General features: G+C 41.1%; 1 protein-coding gene across 3 annotated transcripts in view; it reads left to right on the top strand.

The window, feature by feature from the left end:
• Positions 1–27,152, top strand: part of AHI1 (Abelson helper integration site 1) — a 209,725-nt gene that overhangs the window by 62,063 nt on the left and 120,510 nt on the right. For all 3 annotated transcript variants that reach the window (XM_075203181.1, XM_075203183.1, XM_075203182.1), the window contains one exon: positions 22,727–22,838. In XM_075203181.1, the coding sequence (XP_075059282.1) occupies positions 22,727–22,838 (112 nt within the window). The remainder of the gene's footprint in view (positions 1–22,726; positions 22,839–27,152) is intronic.

The raw sequence follows: 27,152 nt of genomic DNA on the forward strand, positions 1-27,152 counted from the left end.
TGACAGATTTCTCCCTCTTCTGTTGCTTAGTCCAGGAAGGCTAAGTACCCAAACTATTATCTATATACTCCCTATTTTAAGATGTATTCGAACTCTGTGATATGCATACACATAGTTTGGGGCATAGTATATTACATGTATAGATACTTTTGCTCTCACATATAACAGTCATACAGGGATACTATCTTTTGACCTTGTCATAGATCAGTTAGTATCGTCTGCTTATCACTTGTGTGTTTGCCTGTTTTCTTTTTGGCTGCACTGTATTGCCTTAAAATGTCTGATAAGGTTAAAGCACCTTGGGCAAAATATTATACTTATTCTAAGTGTAACACTAAATTGCCTAGTGAACACAAGGACCCAGGGGCGCTCTGTGCTGGCTTTGGTGGGGCTTCCATGCCGCAGCCACAGAATAACGCCCTAGCTATGGCAGAAACACCAGAGTGGGCAGCTGCCCTGACGCAGGGGGTTAGTATACTGGTACAACTGCTTTCTAAGCCCGCAGAAATTCCAGCGGTTGCAGCGGTACTCCCTTCAACCTCTGGAACAGTAGTCCCTCTTAACTCAGGGGTAACTTCTGGGACTTCCGAGTCAGTTGCTTCAGGAATGGAGGGACAACTCTCTGCATTGCCATCTCAAGCCCCCCTTATGGGTGAACCGGCTTGGTCAGGGGTCTAGATCTGTTGAACCGATTTTTAGAAAACCCCACACATTTACCTAAAAACAAGAGATCTGTTAACCCCCTTCTGTCCCTCTCTGACTCTGAAAGATCCTCAGAAGAGGAAGGTCAGCTTTTAGAAGATTCTGATTCCGCACAGGCAGACACAGGCGAGTCTCCCAGATATCAGGGGATTGATGACCTGGTGCTAGCAGTGTGTCAGGCACTGGGTTTCCTAGATATAGAGGAGATTAGATCTACAGATTGTAGTCTTTTTAAAAAGGCTACAAGACGAGCGATCCGTTTCCCCCCTCCTGTGGAGTTAAAATAGATCGCAGAGGCATCTTGGAAACAACCTGACTGAAGGTTTACTATCCCAAGAAGATACTTGTCTTTATACCCTCTTCAAGAGAAAGATGTAATCCGTTGGGAACAGGTCCCAAAGGTAGATACACCAGTGCCGCGCTTAGCTCGCCACACTACGCTTCCTGTTCCAGGAACAGCTTCCTTACAAGACCCGACTGACTGTAAGTTAGAGGCTTTTTTAAAGTCCATCTACACAGCAGCAGGTACTACTTTCAGGCCCGCATTTTCCTCAGGATAGGTCACCAGGGCTATTGAAGCGGGGGCTGGCCAGTTAGCTACAGCTTTGCAAGATTCTGAATTGCTTCCGCTTTCACTGCACCTTAAGAAGACTTCAGGGTACGTTTATGAGGCTGCTTAAAAATTCAGCTTCCATTTCCTCCTCTATTTCGGCAGCAGCTGTGGCGGCTAGGAGAGCCTTGTGGCTGAGGTCCTGGGATTCGGACTTCGAGTCAAAAAAGTCTTTAGAGTCCCTCCCTTATTCCAGTGGAGTGTTATTCGGGCCGGAATTAGATTCCATGATTTTGCAAGCTACGGGAGGCAAGAGTACCTTTTTGCAAGTCAGAGCTCCAAAGCTTAGGACGCCTAGGTTTGGTTCATTTAGACAGCCCTTTCGAAGAGGCACGTCTGGCAGGGGTCAGACATTTAGGTCAAGATCGTCTGGTGCCAGGAGACTCTCACTCTGAGTAGGTCTTCCTCCTCCTCCTCAAGCCGCCCCTCTTCCAAACTTCTGGATAAACCAGCAGCATGACGTTCACCCTCCTTTATTGGCGGCGGCGGGAGTGGTGGGACGTCTGCTACTGTTCAGGGATCAGTGGGCAGAGGCCTCGGAGGACAGTTGGATTTGCGTGATCATGACAAGAGGTTACATAATAGACTTGGTGGGCCCAGCCCCTCGGTGGTTCTTTGCAACCAGCTTGCCCCGCCATCCACAGAAAAGACAAGCAATGCTTCATTGCGTTGTTTCTCTTCTTTCGCAGGGAGTTATCATGAGAGTCCCGGAAGACCAGAGGAGACTGGTTCTACTACAACCTCTTTTTGGTCCAAAATCCGGATGGCTCCTTCCACCCAGTATTAAATTTAAAGCAGTTGAATCTTCACCTGCAGGTGGTCACATTTAGAATGAAATCCCTGAGATCGGTCATCAACGGACTGAAGGCAGGTCAGTTCATGGTGTCAATAAATATCAAAGACTCCTACCTCCACATCAGGGATCTTCCATTCGACCTTGCAACATCACCTCGGGTGTTTACAAAATTATGGCGGTAATGGTGACTTATCTTCAATCCAGAAGGGTGCAATTAGTGCCCTATCTGGACGACTTACCAATCAAGGCCGCTTCGGGTCTTTTGCTCGATGAGCACCTTCATCTTACCATCAGTATTGTGGAAAGGCATGGTTGGCTCATAAACCGCTCCGAGTCCCAGTTAATTCCTTGTCAGAGAATTACTTTTTTGGGACTGATAATGGATACCAACAGGCAGAAAGTGTTTCTTCCAGAGGACAAGATTCGGTCCCTGCGGGACTCGACAACCCGAGTTCTGTCCTGCCAGAAACCATAGGTCTTCCTGTGCATGTGCTTACTAATGAAGATGGTGTCGGCCTTCGAGACTCTCCCTTATGGTCGAATCCACTCTCTGTGTTTTCAGTGGGACCTCCTCAGGAAGGGATCAGGATCCCATCACAAATTACAGTGCCAGCTGATTGTATTGTCACAGGAAGCGAAGCAGTCTCTCAGATGGTGGATAGTCCAGAACAACTTGTTAGTCGGCAGATCCTTTGCCCCTTGGCCTTGGATCTTAGATGCAAGCCTTCGGGGGTGGGGAGCTGTGGCTCTTTATCTGAGACTTCAAGGGCTCTGGTCCAGTCAAGAGACTTCTCTTCCCATAAATATTTTAGAACTAAAGGACATGATAAAGGCTCTGCAGGGAGCGCAGCTCATCCTTAAGGGATTATCAGTCCATCTTCAGTCTGACAATGCTACAGCTGTGTTGTACGTAAACAAACAGGGAGGCACCAGGAGTGCAGCAGCGATGGAGATGATGAATCAGATTTTCGCATGGGCCGAAAACCATGTTCCCGCCATTTCAGCAGTCTTTATTACAGGCATTCACAACTGGCAAACAGACTACCTAAGCCGACACTATGTTCTGCCGGGGGAATGGGCTCTTCATCTGGAGGTCTTTCAGACCCTGGTCAGATGGGGACTTCCGGATCAAGATCTGATGGTGTCTCGCCACAACAGAAAGGTCCTACAGTTTTGCTCAAGGACACGGGATCCCTTGGCAGTGGCAGTAGATGTCTTGATAATGCCATGGGACTTCAAATTAGGTTACCTCTTTCCTCCCATTTCCATGATTCCCCAGGTTCTTCTGAGAGTTAAGCAGGGCTACCTGTCATTCTGGTGGCTCCAGCCTGGCCAAGGAGGGTCTGGTATCCGGAGATTCTGTTAATGGCTGTAGGTCCAGGTCTACAGTTACCTCTTCGCGAGGACCTTCTACTTCAAGGACCATTCCTACATCAGGACTTGCGGCGGCTAAATTTAACGGCATGGCTGTTGAAGCCAATCTTTGGAAATCCAGAGGGTTTTCCTCACGAGTAGTGGATACCCTTATTAAGGCTAGAAAGCCAGTCTCGGCTCGTATATACTACTGTATCTGGCTTACATACATTAAATGGTGCGAGAATTGGACCTGCAAGTCAGAGTCGTTCCGTCTTGCTAGGTTTCTTGCTCTTCTCCAGGATGGCCTGGATGAAGGTCTTCGCCTAGGATCTTTAAAAGTACAAGTTTCGGCTCTCTGTTTTTTCACAGACGTCTGGCAGAAATACCGGATGTTAGGACTTTCCTGCAGGGGGTCCAACCTCCATATGTTCCGCCTACAGCTCCTTGGGATCTTAATTTGGTCCTTAATATGCTTCAGAAGCCTCCATTTGAACCGTTAAAGTCGGTAGAGTTATGGTTCTTGTCATGGAAAGTGGTTTTCCTTCTTGTTATTGCCTTAGCCCGGAGAGTTTCCGAGCTGGGGGCACTGTCTTGTCGAGAACCTTATCTGGTGTTTCATGATAACAGAGCGGTCCTTAGAGCGATTCCATTGTTTATGCCAAAGGTAGTTTCTGGGTTTCATGTAAACCAGGAAATAGTAGTTCCGGTGTTCACAGGAGACCCTCAAGGCCCTGGAACGGGAACGATGAAATTTTTGGATGTGGTCAGAGCTATCCTAATCTACGTTAACAGGACTTCAAAGATTCGCTGTACAGATTCCTTATTTGTTTTGTTTGACTTTTCAAGACGTGTATGTCCAGCCTCTAAGCAATCTATTGCTAGGTGGCTTAATTTGACTATTAAGCAGGCTTATATCAGTGCTAACTGTAGGGGCGCCTTGGGCTGCGAGAAATGGGGACTCAGCGGATCAGTTAGGCAGAACAGCAACCTGGTCCATATGTTTACAAAGTTTTACCAATTCAATGTCTTTGCATCGGCAGACGCCAGTTTTGGCCGTAGTGCTTTACGTGCCGGGCTATCAGAGCGGTCCCTCCCTTCAAGGGGGATGCTTTAGAAAGTCCCCATGGTGAGCAGTGTCCCCCAGATGGATGAAAGAGAAAAAAGGATTTATATACTTACAATAAATCTGTTTCTCTGATTCTTTCTGGGGGACACTGCGTTTCATCCCTTCTGCTCTTCTTCTGTATGTTCTTGGTTGATTGGCCTGTCTTCTTTGGGGCTTTATAATTAGACTGGATGTACAGGGGATTCGGAGGCGGGGGGTCTGTCGACAGCTCACTGAATTAACTAGTTAAGTGTCAACTCCTCCTCCCCCTCACACAACCCCCCTGGTGAGCAGTGTCCCCCAGAAGGAATCAGAGAAACATATTTATCGTAAGTATATAAATCCTTTTTTTATTTACATGAAACTGAAAAAATAATAATGATTTGTGGAATATGAATTAAAGAAAAAAGTGGATGATGTTATTCTGCTTTCATGCATAATTATATTAAATATGGTTCAAACTATTAAATTATAATGACACATAAATGCAAATTGGTAATGTCAGTAATTGACCATTATACACACTAAAGTATAGTGCAGTACAGATAAAGTTGAATAGAGTATCAACTCTCACATGTGATTTGCAATCATGAAGTTTTAGAAAATTTAATTATTTAATGTCCCACACTGTAATGCCTTGTAATGATTTGTAAGAAAAAAATAATATTACAGATGTTATTAATAATTATAATAAGTTATCTATACACCGTCTACATATTACAAAGTGGTTTACAGAGCATATTTAATCATTCACATCAGTCCCTACCTCAGTGGAGCCTATAATCTATATTTTTTTACCACTAGGATCAATTTAATGAGAAGCCAATTAACCTACCAGTATGTATTTGGATTGTGGGAGGAAACCGTTGCACTCTGAGGAAACCCGTGCATGCATGGGAAGAACATATAAACTCCACACAGATAGAGTCCTGGTTGGAATCGAACCCATGACCCCAGCACTGTGAAGCAGCAATGCTAAACACCGTGCCACTGTGCTGCTTGTATAGAAATGTTCGTTTATTAATCTGAAAATATTCCAGTGGAAGCATTGATAAAATCATATGGGAACAAAACCAACATTTGCAATTTGTTAATTAATTCTTGATAGAGAGAGAAAAAGAAACTATAATGAGTTTATTTTGCAGTGAACAACTACAACAGGAAAGTAATAGTGAATGTGTTGAAAGTTTGACTAATAACATACGGATAATCTGTTACTGCAACGTCTTACAACACATAGAAACAAACTGTCATCTGTCAAATACACTTGCAAAATTACAGAGCATTTACTTACCTCTGTCCTAAATCTACTCTCGCACTAGGGAGTAGAGTGAAAAATCTTATGTGGGAATTTAAAATGCTTCATATCAACAGGACAGTAGCCCTCAACTTGCTGCATGTATCAGTTATTCCTATTGCCTCAGAGTGGCTTCTGCTTAGATCTCTTGTTCATGCCGTACAGATGTTGCATTGTCGCAAGTGTCACATGTTGACATACTCGAAACATAAAATGCATGCACTTTCAACACCCTTTTTCTGTTTTCAATATAGGCTATTGAGAATATGTGTTAAAATTATTTGGAATAACTCCCTAAATTACAATAAAATTAGACCCAAGAAGATTCAAGGCATTAAGTTGAGTGTATTTATACAGGTGACTTCTAGAATCCTTTTTATTTTACAGTAGGGGGTGCACTGTATATTAACATTTATTTACTTAATGCCAATATATTCTATAGCACTTTACAACTAGGAACAAACTCAATAATAAAACGAGACTGGGTATTAACACACCAAGTGGTAAGAGGACCCTGCTCTTAAGCTTCCAGTTTATAGGTCAATAGAAGTTTGATACATGAGGTTAAATGTCACATATTGCATATATCTGTCTAGACAGATTGCAAAATTAAAAAGTGCTTGGTGGGACTATATGATCCAGTCACTGGGGTCAGATGGTTGTTTGACCATAGAAAGAGAACTCTGTAGAAGGCCGTTAATCAGGTAGAATACCCTAGGGAGGTTAAAAGGGTGGGTCGGGAATTTGAGAAGTTTGCCTGAAGAGGTGAGTTTTCAGGGACTGCTTGAATATTTGGTGGCTAGAGGAAATTCTTGTGCAAAGGAGGGTGGGTGCAGCCCATAAAAAGTCTTGTAACTGCGAACGGCAACAGGTAATGAGTGTGGATATGAGACGCAGAGTGGTCGAGTTGGGCTATATTTTGAAACAAGTGAATAGTATGTAGGAGCAGTTTTTTTGTATGGCCTTATACATAAGCAGAAGTATTTTATATTGGATTCAATGAAATAGTCAACCGATGTAGGGACTGACAAAGCAGAACAGCAGTAATGGATAATTAGTCTGGCCGCTGCATTCAAAATGGATAGTAGGGGTGAAAGTCTGGTTAGGGGAAGAAAATTTCAATAGTCAATGCTGGAGATTATGCGTTAAAGTTTTTGCAGTGTATTTGTGTGAGATACGTGCGTATTATGAAAATGTTCCTTAGATGTGTGTAACAGGATTTGGATAGAGAAGGACAGTTTTGATTCAAGATACAATGAGTTGTAGGGTTTATTGTGTTGTCAACATTAATAGAGGTTCAGGTAGGTAGCTTCTGATGGCTGGTGGAAATATTATTAGCTTGTTTTTTTCAAAGACTGAGCTTGATGTGGCAAGAGGACAGCAAGATGAAATGACAGAAGAACATTGAGTAATGCGGGCTAACACAGATTGTGTGAGATCTGCAGAGGATAGATACATTTAGATATTATCAAGATATAGTTGTTACCGATATCCAAAGGAACTTATTAGTTTTCCAAGAGAAGTGGTATAGATAGAGAATAGCAGAGGACCTAGCACTGCCTTGTGGTACTCCAACTGACAGGAAGCAAACAGGAGGTGGGCCCAAAGAAATGACTGTTGAAAGAATGATTTGATAAGTAGGTTGAGAGCCAAACTAGGACAGTGTCCTGAAGACCTAGGGAATGAAACATTTGTATGAGAAAAGAGTGATCAACAATGTCAAATGTAGCAGAGAGATCCAGTAATGTAAGTGAGTAATGTCCTTTAGATTTAGCAGTGATAAAACTATTGACCACCTTAGTCAGTGCATTCTCTTTGGAGTGTTGGGAACGAAAGGCTAACTGAAGAGTATACTTTAGGTTGTGTGAGGAAAGAAAATGTGTGGCTAAAGTAGGCAAGCCTCTCGAGAAGCTTTGAGTTTAAAGAAAGCTGAGAGTTGAGATGATAATCTGAGAGAAAGTTTGGGCCAGAATTATTTTTTTTCACATTTGGAGTAATCACTACTTGCTTGCATAATGATGAGAAGATACAAGTGGGGAGGGGAGAGAGAGAGATTACATTTTTTTTTTTTTTTTGTTAAGGCTAGATTGAGCACATGAGACTAATTGAGTAAATTCACTAATTGACTTCATTTTCATTTTTCATTTTTTTTGTGGGATCAAGTGAAGAGAATGTTTCAGGGAAGGAATTGAGAAGGTTGTTGGTTGAGGAAGTGGATATCATTTCATGTTAATTCTTATCAATCTTGTCATTGAAGTAAGACGCTAGGTCTGGGGAATTGATGGTGAGGGGGAAAGGCATGTTAAAGAAACGGAACATAGTCGAGAGAAAACAAGATCAAGGCATTGGCCACCCCGATGAGTAGAAGAGTCAGTCGTTAAAGAGAGGAGGTTAGAGAGAGGCACAAGGAGAATGTGGATAATGAGTGGAGATGTTGAAATCACCCAAGGTGATGGTGGTGATGTCAAAAGATAAGAAATTAAGGAACCTGGCAGATAAATGTTCATGAAATTGTTGGGATAATCCAGGTAGTCCAACCCAATCTCCTTGTGTGCTTCTAGACCTGATGATCAGGGTAAAGTGGAGACCACCATATGAAAGGTGATGAGGCAGTGTCCTATTGTGTGAACCATGTTTCTGTTGTTGCCAAAAAGTTGAGGTTGTTTGAGAGGAACAGGTCATGGATGGAGGTTAGTTTGTTCCATTTAGAGCATGCATTCAATAGTGCACATTTAAAGGATTTTAAAAGTGATGGGAGACAGGTCATGTGTTTGAGGTTTGCTGGAATTCTATAGGGTTCTCACTCAGAATGGTGTGTATGAGAAATGTAGGGAACCATGGGTTTGTGATATATCACCAGCTAAGCAGAAGGAGAGATAAGATATAAGGTGTGTGAGCTTTTTATATTGTGACAACAGATTGAGGATGTTACCGTTAAGGAATAAATATTTGATAGTGTTAATTAGAGGCGAATGAACTAGTGAGGTAACAATATGGATTAAGAAGTGATATGCAGGGATGGTGAAGGATGTTATTGGTCTAAGGTTAATGATGTGGAAATATAGTAAGAAAAACAATTTGTTAACATTGTATGATTTGAAAATAGCCTACAAGAGACTACTGTTGACTGGTTTGAAGTGCAAGAGGGAGTGCTGAATCAGTGAGCTTATTTAGAGTAGGAGTACCGTCCGGTGTGACAAATCGTAGTCACGGAGGATGTAGCAAAACTGTTGACACTGTTGAACTGACTGTTGATACCCACATGCAAGGAGCTCATCCGGGTGCAAGTAAGACGTATGAGGAGGTTAGAGAGAGGCACATGCCTCTTATTGCAGGACATGTATATAGACAGTGTTGACCATGTGGCCTAGTGAAGCCCCTGGAATAACGAGCGCCAGTGCAGACCATTCTGTCTGGCTGACCACTGGAGATCCTGGTGATAGATCATGTATTGATGGTGAGTCCGTCTTGGGCCATCAATACGCCCTGGTGATGATTAGTCACTTCACAAAGTTCACTGTGTTAGTGCCCACACGTGATCGGACTGCGGAGTCTGCTGCCAAAGCCATCACAGAGCAGTTCATCGGGCGATACGGGTGTCTGGAGTGGATGCATTCCGATCAAGACGTCTGCTGCCAAGGGAGTTTGATAAAGGAGCTATGCTGGATTTATGGCATAAAACAGTCTCTGACTACCCTGTACCATCCCCAAGGGAATGGACCATGCTAGAAGTTTAAATGGATGCTGCTACAGATGTTGCAGACCTTGGAAACAGACCAACAGCACCGGTGGCTGGACTTTGTGTAAGAAGTGATGTGGTTGTATAACAACCGCGTGCACCAAACCACCGGGTACACTCTGTACTACTTACTGTGCAGTCGAGGAAGTGGATACCGTTTTATGGTGCTTCGTGACTGTGTACTGTACCCCACCTCTGTCTATGGTGTCCCATTGTTATATTACTGCTGTGTGGTGTACCTTTTATTTGGAATTGCACTTGCAGGATAGTTGTCAGGGTTGGTGGCAAGCGACTAGTAGAGTGTTGTTGCAGTGAGAGTAGGGACTGCTTAGTTGAGGGGACTGTATTCTGTTTTCAGGCAGAGGTTGGAGGATGAGGATGTGGGAAACCACCTGCGAGTGAGATAACCTTCTGGAGTAACCAGGACCAAAGGATTCACAAGTAGTGCGCACACCCTGTGGAGCTGTCCTCTTTGGATTCCCCATCCCCTCTTACAGCAGAACAAGTAACCGGCATACATGACAAGGGTCTCCCTCCCTTGTTGCGTTCGGGTACTCAGACAGTGCCACCCCCCCTCACTAGTCAATGGGCAGACACCGTCTGAGGGCGACCAGATACCAGCTCAGTATGTAGAGCAAGTCTCCACCCAATTCATCGAAGGCAAACAAACTAAGGAAATACAGAGATAAGATTACCAGGTTACTTTGTTCAGAGTAGCGAGATAAAAAGTGCAGTGTGAGACTGTAGCAAGTGAAGATTGTTTCTGGTTGGTCTCAGTTGTTCAAATTGTTCAGTTGTGATTCTCCTACACTTAGGGGCTGATGCAGAGTTTGTCATAAAATGTTAGCGCTATAATTATCAACCTGCATAAAGCCTCGTAGACAGAAAAATAATATATTGATGCCATTTATTTCTTTATATTTCTCGCCCTAGGAAATGAGGTGCGTCCACCTCTAAATGAGCTCCTTCATATTTTATAACATTTAAAAATAGATAAATACTATTGTGTCTATTTACAGAGCAACTTAAACTTCCCCAAAAAGAGCAGTATAAATAAGCCAAGTGTATTGCAACAGTTACAGTTTTGAAGTGGGAACTTAAACTAGCTTTCACTCTCTTTTTTCCCGAGTTATATGATTGTGTTTGCTTTCCTCACTTCGTTTTATAAAAATAAATCTTTATATTACCGTTATTGATTTATGGCTGATATGTGCTTTTACTTTTGTTTTTTAAAAACAGAGCACACGTAGGATGTCAGTAAGTGAGCTGCAGCGCAAATTCTTCTGCTGTGTCATTACTATTATAATTAACATTTATTTATATAGCGCCAACATACCCCATAGCGCTTTATAATTGGGGACAAACGGTAATAAAACAAGACTGGGTATTAACAGATAGACAGTTGTAAGAGAGCCCTGCTTCCAAGCTTATAATCTACATAGAAATACCTTGACTTGCCCCAATGTTTTTATAAAAGTGCATTGTTTTGTGGAGCAGGATAGAGGCATCTACAGAGGGTCGGAAATTACCAACAGCTAATGGGAGGAGGAGGACCATTGCTTGTGTAAGTTTTGCAGAGCAGTACACAAACGAGCCTTCATTTTGCAGAACAAGATTATTAAAATAAAATACAGGGGTGGAGAGGACACAGTTTTCAGTAAGTTCCTTACTTTGCAGAAAAGTGCTCGGCTATTTTCACTTGCAAACACTTATTTTTTGTCCCAGCTCTGAGCTTGTGGAGATCAGGGTTTTCCTATAATTTTAATGAGACACATTTTACACTTTCCACTTGCACTTCGGCAGAGAAGCTAATTTCAAGACAGAGACACAATATTCATTCACTCTCTTCACCAAGTCATAAATGAGGTTAAACCGAGTAGAAAAGGTTACAGTGAAAGGTCCTAAACTGGTGACTGGTTGGTCTTTACTGTGACATTTATACTTTTGCTGTGTGCTTCTTTACATTATTTTGCTTTCTTGCAAAGTTAGATGCACTTCTAATTTGCGGAGAAATCTGTGAAGACCAGGAAGTATGGAGTGCACCCTGCACTGCACTGGGCAGACCATTTAGGTGTACCAGTGTAAAACCAAAGCCATTTACAGTGTTCATATAGAGTGCGCTTCACAAATGAGGACCAGTGAGTGCACACAGAGCCTGATCATTAAGGAAAGTACTCATATTTTTTTTTTTACTTAAGTTTTCTCCTGGACAAAACCATGTTACAATGCAAGGGATGCATATTAGTTTAATATTGTGCACATAAGGAAAATACTGGCTTTTTTTTCCTAGATCAACTTTCAATTTCAGTGTATAAATAAGCTCTAAATTACTTGTGTGTTACATGAAAAAAACACAGTATTTTTGTACTTATGTACAAAATAATAACCTAATTAGCACCCCTTGCATTGCAACATGGTATTGTCCAGAAAACTTAAGTAAGAAATCTTACTCAATTTCTTGCCTAAGTTCCTCAATGAATCCGGCCCATGGAGATAAAGTATTTAAACGTGGTGTCCAAATTGCATAGTTGGCAGTCTGGTTACAGGACCACAAGGGACCCAAGCTGTGTAATTCCTGCAGATTGCAGTCCTTTGCTTACCAAGTTTTACATCAAGCCTGGTAAATAATAATTGGGATAACGGGTTGTTTTGGCTCATACATGGAAGTAGTACCAAAGCAAATTTTAGTTTAAAAACTAAGTGTTGCCATCTTAACAGATATAGAGAGCAGAACAGATATTGTTTTTGGAAAGCAAAATTCATGTGCAGGAATTTGTGCATTTTGGAGAAAGGCATTAACATATTTTCCAGTACCGCATACAATGATATTGCTCTATCATAATGGAGTAGTTTAACATGCTATTCGTATGACAATCTATAATGACTTCCCTAATTATCTACTTTTACCTACTTTACTTGAACAGAATACATAGCAGACATTATTGCAATATTTTAAAATAACTCCAGTACAATTAGGCAGTAACAACCCTCTCCATAACACAATGGTCTTTTGGGAGATATTTACAGTTGTTCCTCAGCCCCCTTTCCATCCTATCCAGAATTTTGATAATGGTCAGTTCTCACGACACTGCCACAGCCATCCAATCAGTACACTTGACTCAAGAGAGCACTGAGGCCACAAGACCACTTAAATTGAAAAATCAGGCAACAACAGAATTGTCTGATATCCAGAATCTCTGCCATTGTGTCAAATTGGATGATATTACTATCTAGTCTTATTTGTCAGTGGAGTTCTTCTTTGAAAGGATGGTTGTCATGATCTCCCTCCTGCAGCTCCATAGGGGCTACTGCGGTACTTGGACTGCGCTCCTACCTGCCAGAGCAAAGCTTATTAGCACCTGTTGATGGCCTATATAAACCTGCCTGTTCTAGCAGCCTTTGTCGGTTCATCTGTTGTCATTACCTGTGCTGCTTTTCCTGTATGTTATCATGATTGATCTCCTGCTACTGACCTCTGCTCGTCCCTCCATTTTGGCACCTGTTCCTGTGACCCCTAACTCGGCTTGATTGTGACTCTGCACCTTGTTCTCCTTAGTATCGTGGTGGACTGTCTGGTTCGGATCCCTGGTTCGTTTGATGCTTCTGTGTGACTGTGTATACAGTGTATTGCTTTCCCAACTTCCACAGTCTGAAGCAGCTACCCAGCTATTCCAGCACATAAGACTCCTCCGGCGCCTTGTGTCTACTGAGTCCCGACACCCGTGACTCCTCCAGCGCCCCGTGTCTCCTGAGACCCGACACCCGTGACTCCTCCGGCGCCCCGTGTCTCCTGAGTGCCGACGCCCGTGACTCCCCCGGCGCCCCGTGTCTCCTGAGTGCCGACGCCCGTGACTCCCCCGGCGCCCCGTGTCTCCTGAGTGCCGACGCCCGTGACTCCCCCGGCGCCCCGTGTCTCCTGAGTGCCGACGCCCGTGACTCCCCCGGCGCCCCGTGTCTCCTGAGTGCCGACGCCCGTGACTCCCCCGGCGCCCCGTGTCTCCTGAGTGCCGACGCCCGTGACTCCCCCGGCGCCCCGTGTCTCCTGAGTGCCGACGCCCGTGACTCCCCCGGCGCCCCGTGTCTCCTGAGTGCCGACGCCCGTGACTCCCCCGCGCCCCGTGTCTCCTGAGTGCCGACGCCCGTGACTCCCCCGGCGCCCCGTGTCTCCTGAGTGCCGACGCCCGTGACTCCCCCGGCGCCCCGTGTCTCCTGAGTGCCGACGCCCGTGACTCCCCCGGCGCCCCGTGTCTCCTGAGTGCCGACGCCCGTGACTCCCCCGGCGCCCCGTGTCTCCTGAGTGCCGACGCCCGTGACTCCCCCGGCGCCCCGTGTCTCCTCCGGCGCCCTGTGTCTCCTGAGTGCGACGCCCGTGACTCCTCCGGCGCCCGTGACTCCTCCGGCGCCTCTTACCTTTTGAGTTATCCAGGTGTCCTGATAACCATGATTTCATCTGCCTCTCCGGCCTCAGTATCAAATTTGTCTTCCCGTCTCTCAGTACTGACTCTTGAACTATATTATTGCCATTATCTGCATCTGTTATTGAGTTCTCTTGCTACTATTGCCTTATCCTACCGAATTGCATCCTGAAACCTGTGTACTGGTGTTTAATGAAAAACACTTTGCTCACTACGCATTCTTTATGATGCGCAGCCCAGCTGCCGAACCACGTTCTTCACATCTCTACTAGCATGGAGCAACAGTGCATTGAAGGAGGACACAGTGTGATGAAGGGAGGAGCATTTTTTCTCTTCTGTACTACTTACCAAACTAATTTGCCAAAAATGTAAAATGGTATTGCAAAAAATACATTCATTTATGTTATTCATATTGAACTAAACATTTGCTGTTTAATATATTTATTTGTATTACCCTCTTTATTAAAGTTTATTATAAGATTTGTGTTAAAAGAAGAAACTCATTATTGAATGAACAAATAGTTTACATAAGAGGAGGACACAAATTCATTTTTTGCAGGGTGGGCGTTAGACATGTTAGCATCGGCCCTCCGTGGACCTTCCCATGTCCTCAGCTCAAATGCAAGCTGTCACAACAAAGAGCTGAGATTTGGACTCCTGGGCCTGTCTAGTTTGATGCTACTCAACCCAAAGGCGCAGAGTCTAACGAGGTAGATGATCTTCGACTGGGACCCCCGCAAGGACTTTGCGGCCTCTGCCCCGCAGGTCGCGGCCCTCTGGGAGAGTGCTAGGCGAAACCCGTTAAGGAGAATGAAAGGATTGCCGATGCTACTAGAACCGTGGTGAAGATTGGAAACAGCATCCGGGGAAGGTCACAGGTGTAGCTAACCATGCACGAGAGGTGATCATCTGCAGAGGAGATGATAGTCTGTGGACTGATTGAACAAAAGGTACTGCAGCAGAGAACAGGGAGCTACGTCTGAGTAGAAGCCAGAAGACTGACATAAAAGAACAGGCACCTGGCTGCAGGATCAGATGCCTTAAATATCCTGTAGGGGGAGACAGCCCACGACAGGGAGAGAGAGGTTTTAAAACAAAATCCGCCATCGGGGATTCGTGGTGCTCAGCGCTGAAGAGGAGCACATCAAGGAGCAGGTAAGAGTGCCGGAGCCCAACCGCCAGGTGTGTGACACATTCACACTCATATGTAGGTTTGTGGCTCCAGCATGTCTAAAAACGCAGTATTTCACTCAATTGGATGACTGCTTTCTGTGTACAGTCATGGCCAAAGGTTTTGAGAATGACACAAACTATTATTTCTCACAAAGTCTCCTGCCTCAGTTTTTATGATGGCAATATGCATATACTCCGGAATGTCATGAAGAGTGATCAGATAAATTGCAATTTTTAAGTCCCTCTTTGCCATGACAATGAACTTTATCCCAAAAACATATCCAGTGTATTTCAGCACTGCCACAAAAGGACCAGCCGAAATCAGGTAAGTGATTCTTTCATTAACACAGGTGAGAGTGTTTACCGGGACAAGGCTGGAGATCACTCTGTCATGCTGATTGAGCAAGAATAACAGACTGGGAGCATTAAAAGGAGGGTGGTGCTTGAAATCCTTGTTCTTCCTCTGTTAACCATTGTTATCTGCAAGGAAATACGTGCAGTCATCATTGCTTTGCACAAAAAGGGCTTCACAGGCAAGGATATTGCTGCTAGTAGGATTGCGCCTAAATCAACCATTTATCGGATCATCAAGAACTTCAAGGAGAGAGGTTCAGTAGTTGTGAAGAAGGCTTCAGGGCACCAAAGAAGGTCCAGCAAGTGCCAGGACCACTGATTCAGCTGCTGGATCGGGGCACCACCAGTGCAGAGCTTGCTCAGGAATGGCAGCAGGCAGTTGTGAGTGCATCTGCACGCACAGTGAGGCAAAAACTTTTGGAGGATGGCCTGGTGTCAAGAAGGCCAGTAATGAAGCCACTTCTCTCCAGGAAAAACATCAGGGACAGACTGATATTCTGCAAAAGGTACATGGATTGGACTGCTGAGGACTGGGGTAAAGTCATTTTCTCTGATGAATCCTCTTTTAGATTGTTTGGGGCATCTGGAAAAACGCTTGTCCAGAGAAGCAAAGATGAGTGCTACCATCAGTCTTGTGTCATGCCAGCAGTAAAGCATCACAGCATTCATGTGTGGGGCTGCTTCTCAGCCAAGAGAGTGGGATCACTCACAATTTTGCCTAAGAACACAGCCATGAATAAAGAATGGTACCACAAAAGCATCTTCTCCCAACCATCCAAGAACAGTTTGGTGACAAACAATGCCTTTTCTAGCATGATGGAGCACCTTGCCATAAGGCAAAAGTGCTAACTAAATGGCTCGGCGATGAAAACATCAACATTTTGGGTACATGGTCAGGAAACTCCCCAGACCTTAATCCCATTGAGAACTTGTGGACAAACAAAAACCCACAAATTCTGTCTAAGTTCAAGCATTGATTAGGAAAGAGTGTGCGGCCATCAGTCTGTATGTGGGCCAGAAACTGATTGATAGCATGCCAGGGCGACTTGCAGAGATCTTAAAAAAGAAGGGTCAGCACTTCAAATATTGACTTTTTGCATAAACTTTGTAATGTAATTGTCAATAAAAGCCTTTGACACTTATGAAATTCTTGTAATTTTACTTCAGTATACCATAGCAACACCTGACAAGAAGCTCTAAAAACACTGAAGCATCAAACTTTGTCAAAAACTTGTGTCATTCTCAAAACTTTTGGCCATGACTGTATTTATATGCAAGGCCAAGAGGAATATTACCCAATTAACACTATACGAACACAAGGTATGCTTACATAATACAACATTTAAGAATTGTACAATGAACATAAAATACATACCTACATGGTTACCATAACACAGTGCAAGCAATGTTAAAAATAACATTTGGATGAGAAGGTATGTCTCTAGTTTCAATGTCCTGACACCACTGTCTCATCACATGTCATAAGCTTGGCTCAAAACTACAGATTTTGAAGTAAAGCATTAGTTCAAAATGCTAAGAGATAAAAGTGTGACATCAGTGTTCCTCTTAGTTGTTTCCTGGAGAATGCAGGTCATCACCCGCAGTTATTGCACCCATGTGGCTTTGCTGTTCAGTTAATATTTTGTTCTGCATAGATCCAGAAAGAAGCCACACCACACCAGCTTTGAGATATTTTTTTACATATAGTACATTGTTCCCAATAGAGGTCATATAGAATGACTCTTTGGAGACGTGTTCCAGAGGTAAAAGGAGAGGGTAACTATTATAAAAATTAAAAAATCTTGATGAGACCTTTTTATAAATGAAATTGTTGAATTTTCACCACCATTGTGACTTTTACCACCTTGAAATTCTGCCACCAGCATGTACAGGGCTAAGCATTGCAAATAATCTTGTCAAGTGTTAAATCTATTATTTTTCAATAAAAAAAAATGTACAATTCCATTTCTTGTACCGTACACAATGGGGGGGAATTCAATTCCCTCCGAATTAGCGCGGCGTTAAAACTATTACCGTTATCATGGTAGTTTTAACCCGGTTTTCTGCTCGCAGCTCAGGGAACTGCGAGCAAAATGCCGGCGTTGAAACTACCATAATATCGGTAATTAAGCACATTATTACCGTAATAATGTGCAGGCCGCGTTACTTTTACCCGTAACGCTGCCAATTGAATTCCCCCCAATAAGTGCAAAATTGTGAGACCTGACCTTATACGTAGTTGTGAATTTTAAACAACATTTTAAAAAGGTCAGAAACGTTATATGGTATTGTAATCTGCTACTGCGTATAGATAATATAAGGATAGTTGTGCGATTTAAGGGAATAGGCCACTGTTTGATTGCCTACCGGAACCGGACAGTGCCTAATGAAAGTTTGGAGATAGATGGAGTGAGGTGATCATAATAAACTGTAGGTGCTAGAGGTGAAGAATACCTATTTCTAGAGCTGTACCCTGCCACAAAATGAAAAACTGATATAGCTCATGCTCTACTTTAGTACCTTTCCCCTCCTGTCCATATGTTAGGTCTTGACAATAGAGCATGTTGCAATAGCGGGCAGTCTGTTTTTTGTTTTTAAATGTACCTTTGAAAGTGCTGATGAAAAATGTTCATTTGGGCTCTAAAACTGTAGAACTTGGATCTGATTTGACTTGCAAGCTTATATGCAAATGACCCGTGGTAGTCATACAGGTCATGCAGCTAAGCACTCGTGAAACAAAGAGGAATTTCTTGTCAAGTCTTAAGTCTATTATTTTTCGAAGGAGTTTAATTAACCAATTTTGCATGAAAATTAGGAACCACTGCACGATTTTTATTTGCATAATTTGCATTGACTTGCCAAAAGGCAAAGCAGCTTCCATAAACTTGGATGTATTTCTAAAGCTAATTGTGTTTCTGTTACATAAAATTGCTTTCCCCATGAATCTTTATCTCTGTCTAGCAAAGGCTGTAGTAAACAATAATTTTGACAGGACTGTGGTTTTGTCATGAAGCAAGAAGAAATATATTGTGAAAAAAATGAGAATAATGTACTGACTGTCTTAACCAACACCACTACTTGTTGTTGTAAAGGTGTTAAGCAATCTTGTCCACGACCTATATTTCTTAAAATGTGTTTCTTCATAGTATTTTTTTTCCTCTCTCTTATTCACCGCTACATATTGTGTTAAATATGTATTTTTTCCTTTTAATAAAGAAAGACAGTCACGATGGCAGTAATAAAGCAGGCCTGGCCTTGCAGAGAAACAGGGTTCGTCTTGACCTGTCAGTGGCTGCAGATCTTGTTAGAAACTACTAAGAGACTAATTTTAGCATTTCTACTTTTTAGCCCATGGTCATATTATATATTTATTTATATTTTTATATTGAATGGACATGGTTATCTTAAATAGCCATGCCCATTATGCTCATAAAAATATGTTACTGCATGGATAGAATAAAAACAATATAATATGATTAAGTATAAGTAATAACAAAGTGGAGGGGGGGGCATGAAAAGAGAAGTAAGGGGAAACGTGGAAAGGAAGAGGTATTTGCCTAAACAAATAAGATAAACATATTTTGTCCTCATCTGCTAAATGATGTGAAAGATAACCTGTCAGTTACAAGAAAATATATTAGAGGCAAAGAAGTGGATGGAAAGTGTCAGAATTAGTTAAGTGTTTTTTTTTTTTGTACAGGTTTTTATGTAAATAAATATTAAAAGCAATAGAAATTCAGATGAACTCTTCTCAAAGATATCAATGCAAGTTTCTTTATATGAATGTGCTTTTTGTCAGAATCATAAACCGACATAGCTCTCTAGACCTTGTCACATCAAATGAATTTTAAATAACTCTTTTCGTGCACAGGTTTTTTAAAGAAAGAAAAAAAAAAAAGAGTATTGCCAAGCATATAAATAGCAAGACTTGCACATGAGCTCATGCGTTAATTAAGCAGAAAACATCCCATCAGGGTCTTCTATAAAAATATATCTTATTTATTAAGTGATTTTTAAAGAGGTCAACAAGAGATTATTGGTATGAGCTTCAAAGACCAAAACAGCTGGACTTGCTAATGTGTCATGTACAATGGTGTCTAAAGTGATGTCTACATGAAACTCTGATAAAAAAAAAAATCAGAATAGGGCAATTGTGGGTGGAAACGCATACTCCAGCTTTTTGATATCAGTGGCTGATAATTGACTACACATTTCAACCTGTAGCACGAACAGGCAGTTTCGTCAAAAACAGAACAACCAGAACCTCAACTCACAGGTTAGTCTGGTTGCAGTGGAACTGCTCACACCTGACAGTGCACTTTTTACGAGGTCAGTGCAAAGAGCACAGGCAGTGGGCATACAGAGCAGTGGAGGAAGGGGACATGGTCAGAGGAATCATCTTTAACAGACAAGTACATTTGTTTTACTAACTTATAGAACATTACAGCCCCAAGTTCTTAATTCCAACAGTGAAGGTCTTTACTTGGCATGAAGTTAACTGTCCTAAATACATTACAAAGGCAAGGTCAGTGCTAATCACTACTTAATTGCACTGAGTGATCACCTTCACACTATTTTGTAGCAATTTTCCTGACAAGAGTATTGTGTATCCGGACAATATTACCTCCATCCACAGAGCATGTATGGTTACACAATGGTTTGATAAGAATCACGCCATTGTTATCCATATCATCATCATCACCATTTATTTATATAGCGCCACTGATTCCGCAGCGCTGTACAGAGAACTCATTCACATCAGTCCCTGCCCCATTGGAGCTTACAGTCTAAATTCTCTAACATACACAGACAGAGAGAGAGACACTAGGGTCAATTTTGAATGCAGCCAATTAACCTACCAGTATGTTTTTGGAGTGTGGGAGGAAACCAGAGCACCTGGAAGAAACACACGCAAACACAGGGAGAACATACAAACTACACACAGATGAGGCCATGGTCGGGAATTGAACTCATGACCCCAGTGCTGTGAGGTAGAAGTGCTAACCACTGAGCCACGGTGCTGCCCATCAATATCACTCAGTCACTAGATCTGAACCCAATGGAACACTTGTGGGATTTCCTGGCATGACACCTCAGACAGCGTTTTCCCTACCACTTTCTTGTGGAAGAATGGTGCTACATCCATCATGCACAATTGTAGACAATTGTAGAATCTATAACACAGTTTATACAATCTGAATTGTCTACATGGCCTATTGGTGTTTTCTATTTTTTTTTTGTCCTCTACTTGTATAAAACCATATTGTATGTACCCTTGATTTTGTTTACCATACAAAAGACAGGCAAAAAAATAGCATTTGCTTTAATATAGGAACACCATTTGGCGTTAAGTTCTGTTATGCTACAGTTCTCTATGGTTCATACGTTTTTCCTTATGAATATTGATACCGTATAAATAAGCATAATTTATGAGACTATAGCATAGACTAGAGTATACAGTTTTACTTTTTTTGCAGTCTTTCCTTGGAGTAGGTAAAACTTTATTTTGCACTGCTATTTAGAAAACCCCTATATTATTTAGAAGAGAGGTTCCTAACTAGTGTGCTGTGACACTTTTGTTTGTCACCATAACAGGCTGGATGTGTCACAGGTGTTTAATTATTATAGGACATATCTCTTAAAAGAAATGTAATTTTTTAAAAGGAAATGGTATATGAGCTATATATTTTTTATTTTTATATGTACATAGTTTTATTATCATGTTTATTACAAAATTATTAACAATATATGGTATTACTATTACATTGTAATACCAAAAATGGGAACAGATCTGCAACACGTTTATAAAATGTTTTTATATTTTTAAACTTTTATTTACAGTTATCTAGCTTTCTTGTTATTTTATTTTCATAAGTCCCGTATGTCGTATTTTTTGTTCTCTTCTGTGTCTGGTCATGTAAAATATATTTTAAAAAGACATGTTTTGAATGATAATTTTGATATGAAAGTAAGCCTTGTATTCTTTTATTTAGATTAGTATGTATTTCCATTCTGTTTTTATTGTGAAAAGTTTGCATTTTCTATAGCAGCATGTATGCAAAAACTGTAGTGAAATGTAAATGAACATAGAGTTAGCAGGTGCCCCTTTTTTACTGTTTTCAATAACATTAATAAGACCATCCTTAATATTTCAAATAGTACTATATTGTTGTCTTTAGCATTAAGTAAAATAATTATACAACAGTGTGTGTTTACAGTAGATCATGTGTGTAAAATATTTAAATTAACATTGAGGTCTAAGCATCTGTTGTCAGTTATTGACTTTCAGTATCACATAAATAAAAGCTGTTTAAAGAGCACCTGTTACCTACACAAAGTGGAGGCAGCCATTTTTGTGGACTGAACCAATATTTATGAAACTACGACCTATTCATTTACTATGAACTGGTGCTTCATTATTATTATTAGTCATGCCACATTTTTACTGGTCTTAAAGTACCTTGCTGTTGTGGTTGGCGAATGGGAGAGGAGCATCTTTGTATCAATATGACCCATTCACTTTTCTTTAGGAGAGATAAATAATTTGTGGGGACACACCTTAGTTTTTTTTACTATGCAAAGTGAAGGTCAAGATATATTTCCATTAAGCCCATCTAATGCCAGTATGTAAAAAATATGCACAGTGTATGCTGTTATATTGAATTAATAACAAACAGACATTTCTTAGTCATTAGAGTTTATCCATTGATCTTTACAACAAGACATAAAAATGGACATCATGTAAAGACAGAAGGTTTGGATTCAAAAGAAGGAAAACTGGGACATATTTTCCGTTAGCCTCCAATTCTAGCAAATCGCCAATATTCTGCGATTTGTTAGAAAAGGAGGTTAAAGATTTACCCACTGATCTCTCCCAGCTCAGAGTTGGTGCACCATTCAAGTGTTCTCTGGAATGAACACAGCTGTGTAGCCTGCATCAAAGAAACACCCCTACATATGTGCCCTTTCCACCCCTCTATCTCATTTCAATAGACTTTGCTCAATAAAATGAAGTATTACACCAGTGCACCTGTTCAGTTGATCGTATAGATTTATTGCTACCTTTAGTGACTGCTCAGAGTTCATTATAGACATTATACTACAAATAAACCAATAAATTCCATTTCTTCAGAAAATAATTATCTTCTAACTTTTTACTTTTTCTTTCTACTATTTCAGAGTGGATCTAATGTCTTACTACCAGCCCCTTCATTGTTGTCACCTCACTCTAAACTCAGGCTTACAGGAGCACCCAGTCCACAGCTGCAGCCGACTGGTACTAGTCCATTAGGTGAGAACCATTTCTTCTGTATATAGTCATTAAAGCATACTGTCAGGCATCATTTACTCAAAATGAACACAATATTGGCTTACTATGAAATGATGGTGTACTGGGAGCAACCTGGCAGCTTCACTTTTGAAGTATTTTCCTTTTACCATAAATACTGTATATTTCTTGACAAAAACACAGTGACGACTTTTATAACAAATATTTAGGGGGGGAGTCACTGCCATTACGGTAGGAGTCTCCACTCTTTTCTCTGAGCACCTCTATGGGTGATAGATAAAATGATAGGAGATTCCTGTCATATCATCAGCAATATATGTCTCGACGGATGATCTGGAGACACCTGTCGGCAAACTGAATTTTTCCCTTACTTAAATATATATAATAATGTTCACATTTGTGGCCATGTTGTTGGTAAAGCATAACAGCCATATTCAGGGGCAACTATTTATGGTTTCTTACTGCTTGTGAAAAATATACAAGTAAATTGTGGAAATGAGTGAACTACAGGACTACACGGTCAGTTTACAATTATACTTCATGGGTCCTGAGCTCCACAATATGTCCAGATGGCAATCAAAGCATACATATGTGGTTGTCCTGTACACAGGAGAAATAGCTGAATACATTACGGGGTGTGTTTTCTCTAGGTGTGTGTGTGTCATGTCAGAAAAATGCAAATCTAAAGAGATATAATATTTGTAACGAATTTTAGTGTATCTAGAGACTGATTGTTATTTTCTTTTGAATTCATGTATGACCATGTGAATATTTTATGTAATCTCTCAAAGTATGCTTTGCTGACTGACCTAGGTTACCTGTGCAATTAACAAAGCGTCTTTTGAAACTAGCCAGATAGATAAGTATCTCGGGGGGAGTTTGAAGCTCCAAAGTTGTAAACCATCTAGCCACTCAAAGCAGTGGTTGTTTAGTTTCCTATATGGAGTCATTTTGTTCAGCTTTCTAATGATGTTACACCTCCACATGGAGACAAAAAATTAGCTATGTTAATCAAAATGCAATCCATTGTTCCTGGGCCCTGTGCAACCACCATAGAATTGTGGGAAAAGTAGTGGAATATGTGTTGAGGTATGTTTGTAAATGGTCCTGAAGTAAAGTATTTCTGAAGAAAATGCACATTTTATTTACAATACCTAATTCCAAATGCATTTCTTAATGTAGAAATTGCTAGATGAAGTCTATTTTCCATATGGAGCCATTTTGGGGGTGTTTATTATCTTCTGACAAATCAGTGTTTATGCAATGACGGGATAGATACGGAAAATTAGATATGGAACAATTGTCCCTAAGAACCAACATCCAATGTTATGTGACCAACCAGCAAATAAAGCACACATGGTATCCCCATACACAGTAGCTAAATATGTGGTGTGTTTTTCCAGTTGAACAAATTCTACACAAAAAAGCAGGGCTATGTAAAGCTGCAGTGGGAGTTCTGCTTGTTTGCCATTCTAAAATGGCAAACCTCAAGGGGGTGTAGTCACAATACAGTAGGAAGCGCCATACCTCCTCTGCAGCTTTACTTAGCCCTGGTTTTCAGATGGAAAGCCAGGGCTATCCTTAAAATAAAACTACATAAAATTAACATGGGTAAACAATGTAGTTAGAAGAGTTATTATAAGTTTAGACCACACAAAGCGCAAAATTATGAAATTTGGGCTCTGTACATAAGTACAGAATGCAGCCTGTTTTAAAGCGTTTATCAAGGGAGCCATGAACTTCACCTTCCCTTTTCAAATGAGACTTTAATTAAGCTACCAACATCTTTCAGGGATCATTGAAGTAACTTTTGCATATCTTTGTTGTGCCCACAATAGATTGTCCTTTTCAGTGTCAACTAACGATTATTAACAATTTTATATACATTGCACTACATATTCCGCAGCACTTTACAGATAATATTTAATCATTCACACCAGTTCCAGACCCTGTAGATCTTATAATCTATATTACCTACCACATGGACACACAGACTACAAGTTATTTTGCCAGAAGGAAATTAACCTTAGAGTGGGGTGGGTGGGAGGGAGGAAAATGGAGTACACAGTGGAGACCCACACAAACACAGGGAGAGCCTACAAAAACCACAAAGACAGGTCCCTAGCTAGAATTGAACTCGTTACCCTAGCACTGTGAGGCAGCAATGCTAACCACTGTGCCACATGCTGCACAAGGATGGGAAAAATAATGTCAAAACTTTTGCCTGCCTGAACTAAATATTTTCAAATTGTCTTGGCTTGTGAAAATAATTCCTAATAACTAATCAAAATATATTAACAGTTTTCAAATCATTGAAATCTATGATTTTTGAGACCAGGGTTTGACCATGGGGTAGTTTTTTTCCCCTATGCATAGACTCCCCATATTTAAGCCTATTGAAGGTCACTATAAAAAAGTTTTGGGTTCATACAGACAGATCTTTGACCCTCATATCTGCTAACTTCACATGCTCACTGCACCTGACAAAAGTACCAATTGGAAAATTGAGACAGATTAGTCTGCACCCTCAATCTGGCCAAACCATGACAGAACAGTCAATGCTACATCCATTTCATCATGCACCTTGCCGTGAGATGCCACACCAGAATGACACAAAATAGGGGCAGGTTCTCTTTAAAATTATAAAAAGGACTCGTGTTTGTTATTCAGTAAAATGAGTAAGCAATGTTGTTATAACAACAAGAACACATGAGACAATTGAGAATATGGCATTTTTTTGCTTGTCTATGGGCCAAGTAATTCAGATTGTATGTTTGTTTATTCTTACATTTTATTGATGCCTAGGTGACCGTTCCTAGTTACTGAGTTGCTTTCAAGCTACATCACAAAAGACAATGTGATATAGCTCATTAATAATAGAAGAAGAGTGTCAGGCAATATGTTAAGGTATTTGAGAGCAAACACTCACAAGCCAAACTTTGTGCAAGCTGCTTCATGTGCTATTTTGATGGTGATATTTTCCACTTGTAATTGACCAGCCTGAATATTTATTTTTTTATTGTATTTTGTGGATTTTGGCACTCGCAATCTTTTTATTAATCACTGTACATGTTATAAATAGTGAATACACATGTTCTTCCTATGATATAGACCTTATAAAGACCAAGACACTTTGCATCAAGTGGATGCCTGTCTTCTCCAGAAAGCATTGATCTCTATGGAGAATCACCAGTGCACTGCTGAAATGCACAACTTAGTAAAATCAGTTGACACAGGGCAGAGATGAATGAAAATGGAACATTCTCAAAGCACTAGTGATCATTGTCTTTAGGTAGATTCTCAGGTTTAGAACTTAGTCTACATGTGCTTGAGAATCTTAATGGTGTAGACCATGTGAAGTCATAGGATTGGAAAATATAATTACTGAAGCAATAAAAAGCCTTAACTAGATTTGGAATGGGATTCTACACCCCCTTTATGCTAAATGTTGATGGCTGTTTTTGACTGCAATTGGCCAGGAAAAGGTTGAGAGAGGACGAGCATTCATTGCAGAAAAGTGTCTGCTTAGTTTATGGTTTACCACTGTATAAGTGTTCAGTATATACCTTTTAGATAGCTGCAAGTTCCTGGCCTTTTATTATACTACCTAAAAGAGTATCAACTATTTTACCAGAACCATCAGGGGAACACATTCACATTTTTGTTACAGTTCTTAGGGGGGGCGGGATTCAATTCACCCCAGATTAATGCAGAGCTAAACCTATTAACGTAATACGGTAATTTTAACCCTGCTTTCTGTTTGTAGAGCTGCGAGCAAAATGTCGGCGTTGAAATACGTATTAACGTTATTTACGCACACTATTACCATAATATCGGTAATGGTGTGCAGGGTGCGTTACTTTGGGCAGTAACACAGCCCTTAGTCTTTATTTTAGTTCTCATTTTGATGGGACTATGGAAACAAAAATTGTGTTTGAAGGGATTTTTCTCTTTTGGTTTTGTATATGGCTTATGCAGTGTTTTATCCTTGTTGCTTCTGTCTGTGTTTTTCACTTTATGTTTTTAGGTTTTTACTGTAGTTGCTGTTAGATATTGCACAAAACTGTACTATAGATATAGTGTAACCAGTGCACAGTTTGATCAGTGTTGTACTCAAGGGCGATGGAAATAAACAAAACTATGGAAACTCACGCAGCCAGCCTATAGCTTACAACAGCAGATAATGCCATTATGGTGACCATAAGCAGCAATTACTGGCCATGTACATAGAACCATGGGACCACGCATTGATTATTCTGTCAGGAAGCTGGCTGTTATAGATTGTATATTTGGATGTGGTGATATGTGTTTCTTGAT

Source organism: Mixophyes fleayi, chromosome 3, assembly GCF_038048845.1.
Source record: "Mixophyes fleayi isolate aMixFle1 chromosome 3, aMixFle1.hap1, whole genome shotgun sequence".
NCBI classification, from domain to species: domain Eukaryota; kingdom Metazoa; phylum Chordata; class Amphibia; order Anura; family Limnodynastidae; genus Mixophyes; species Mixophyes fleayi.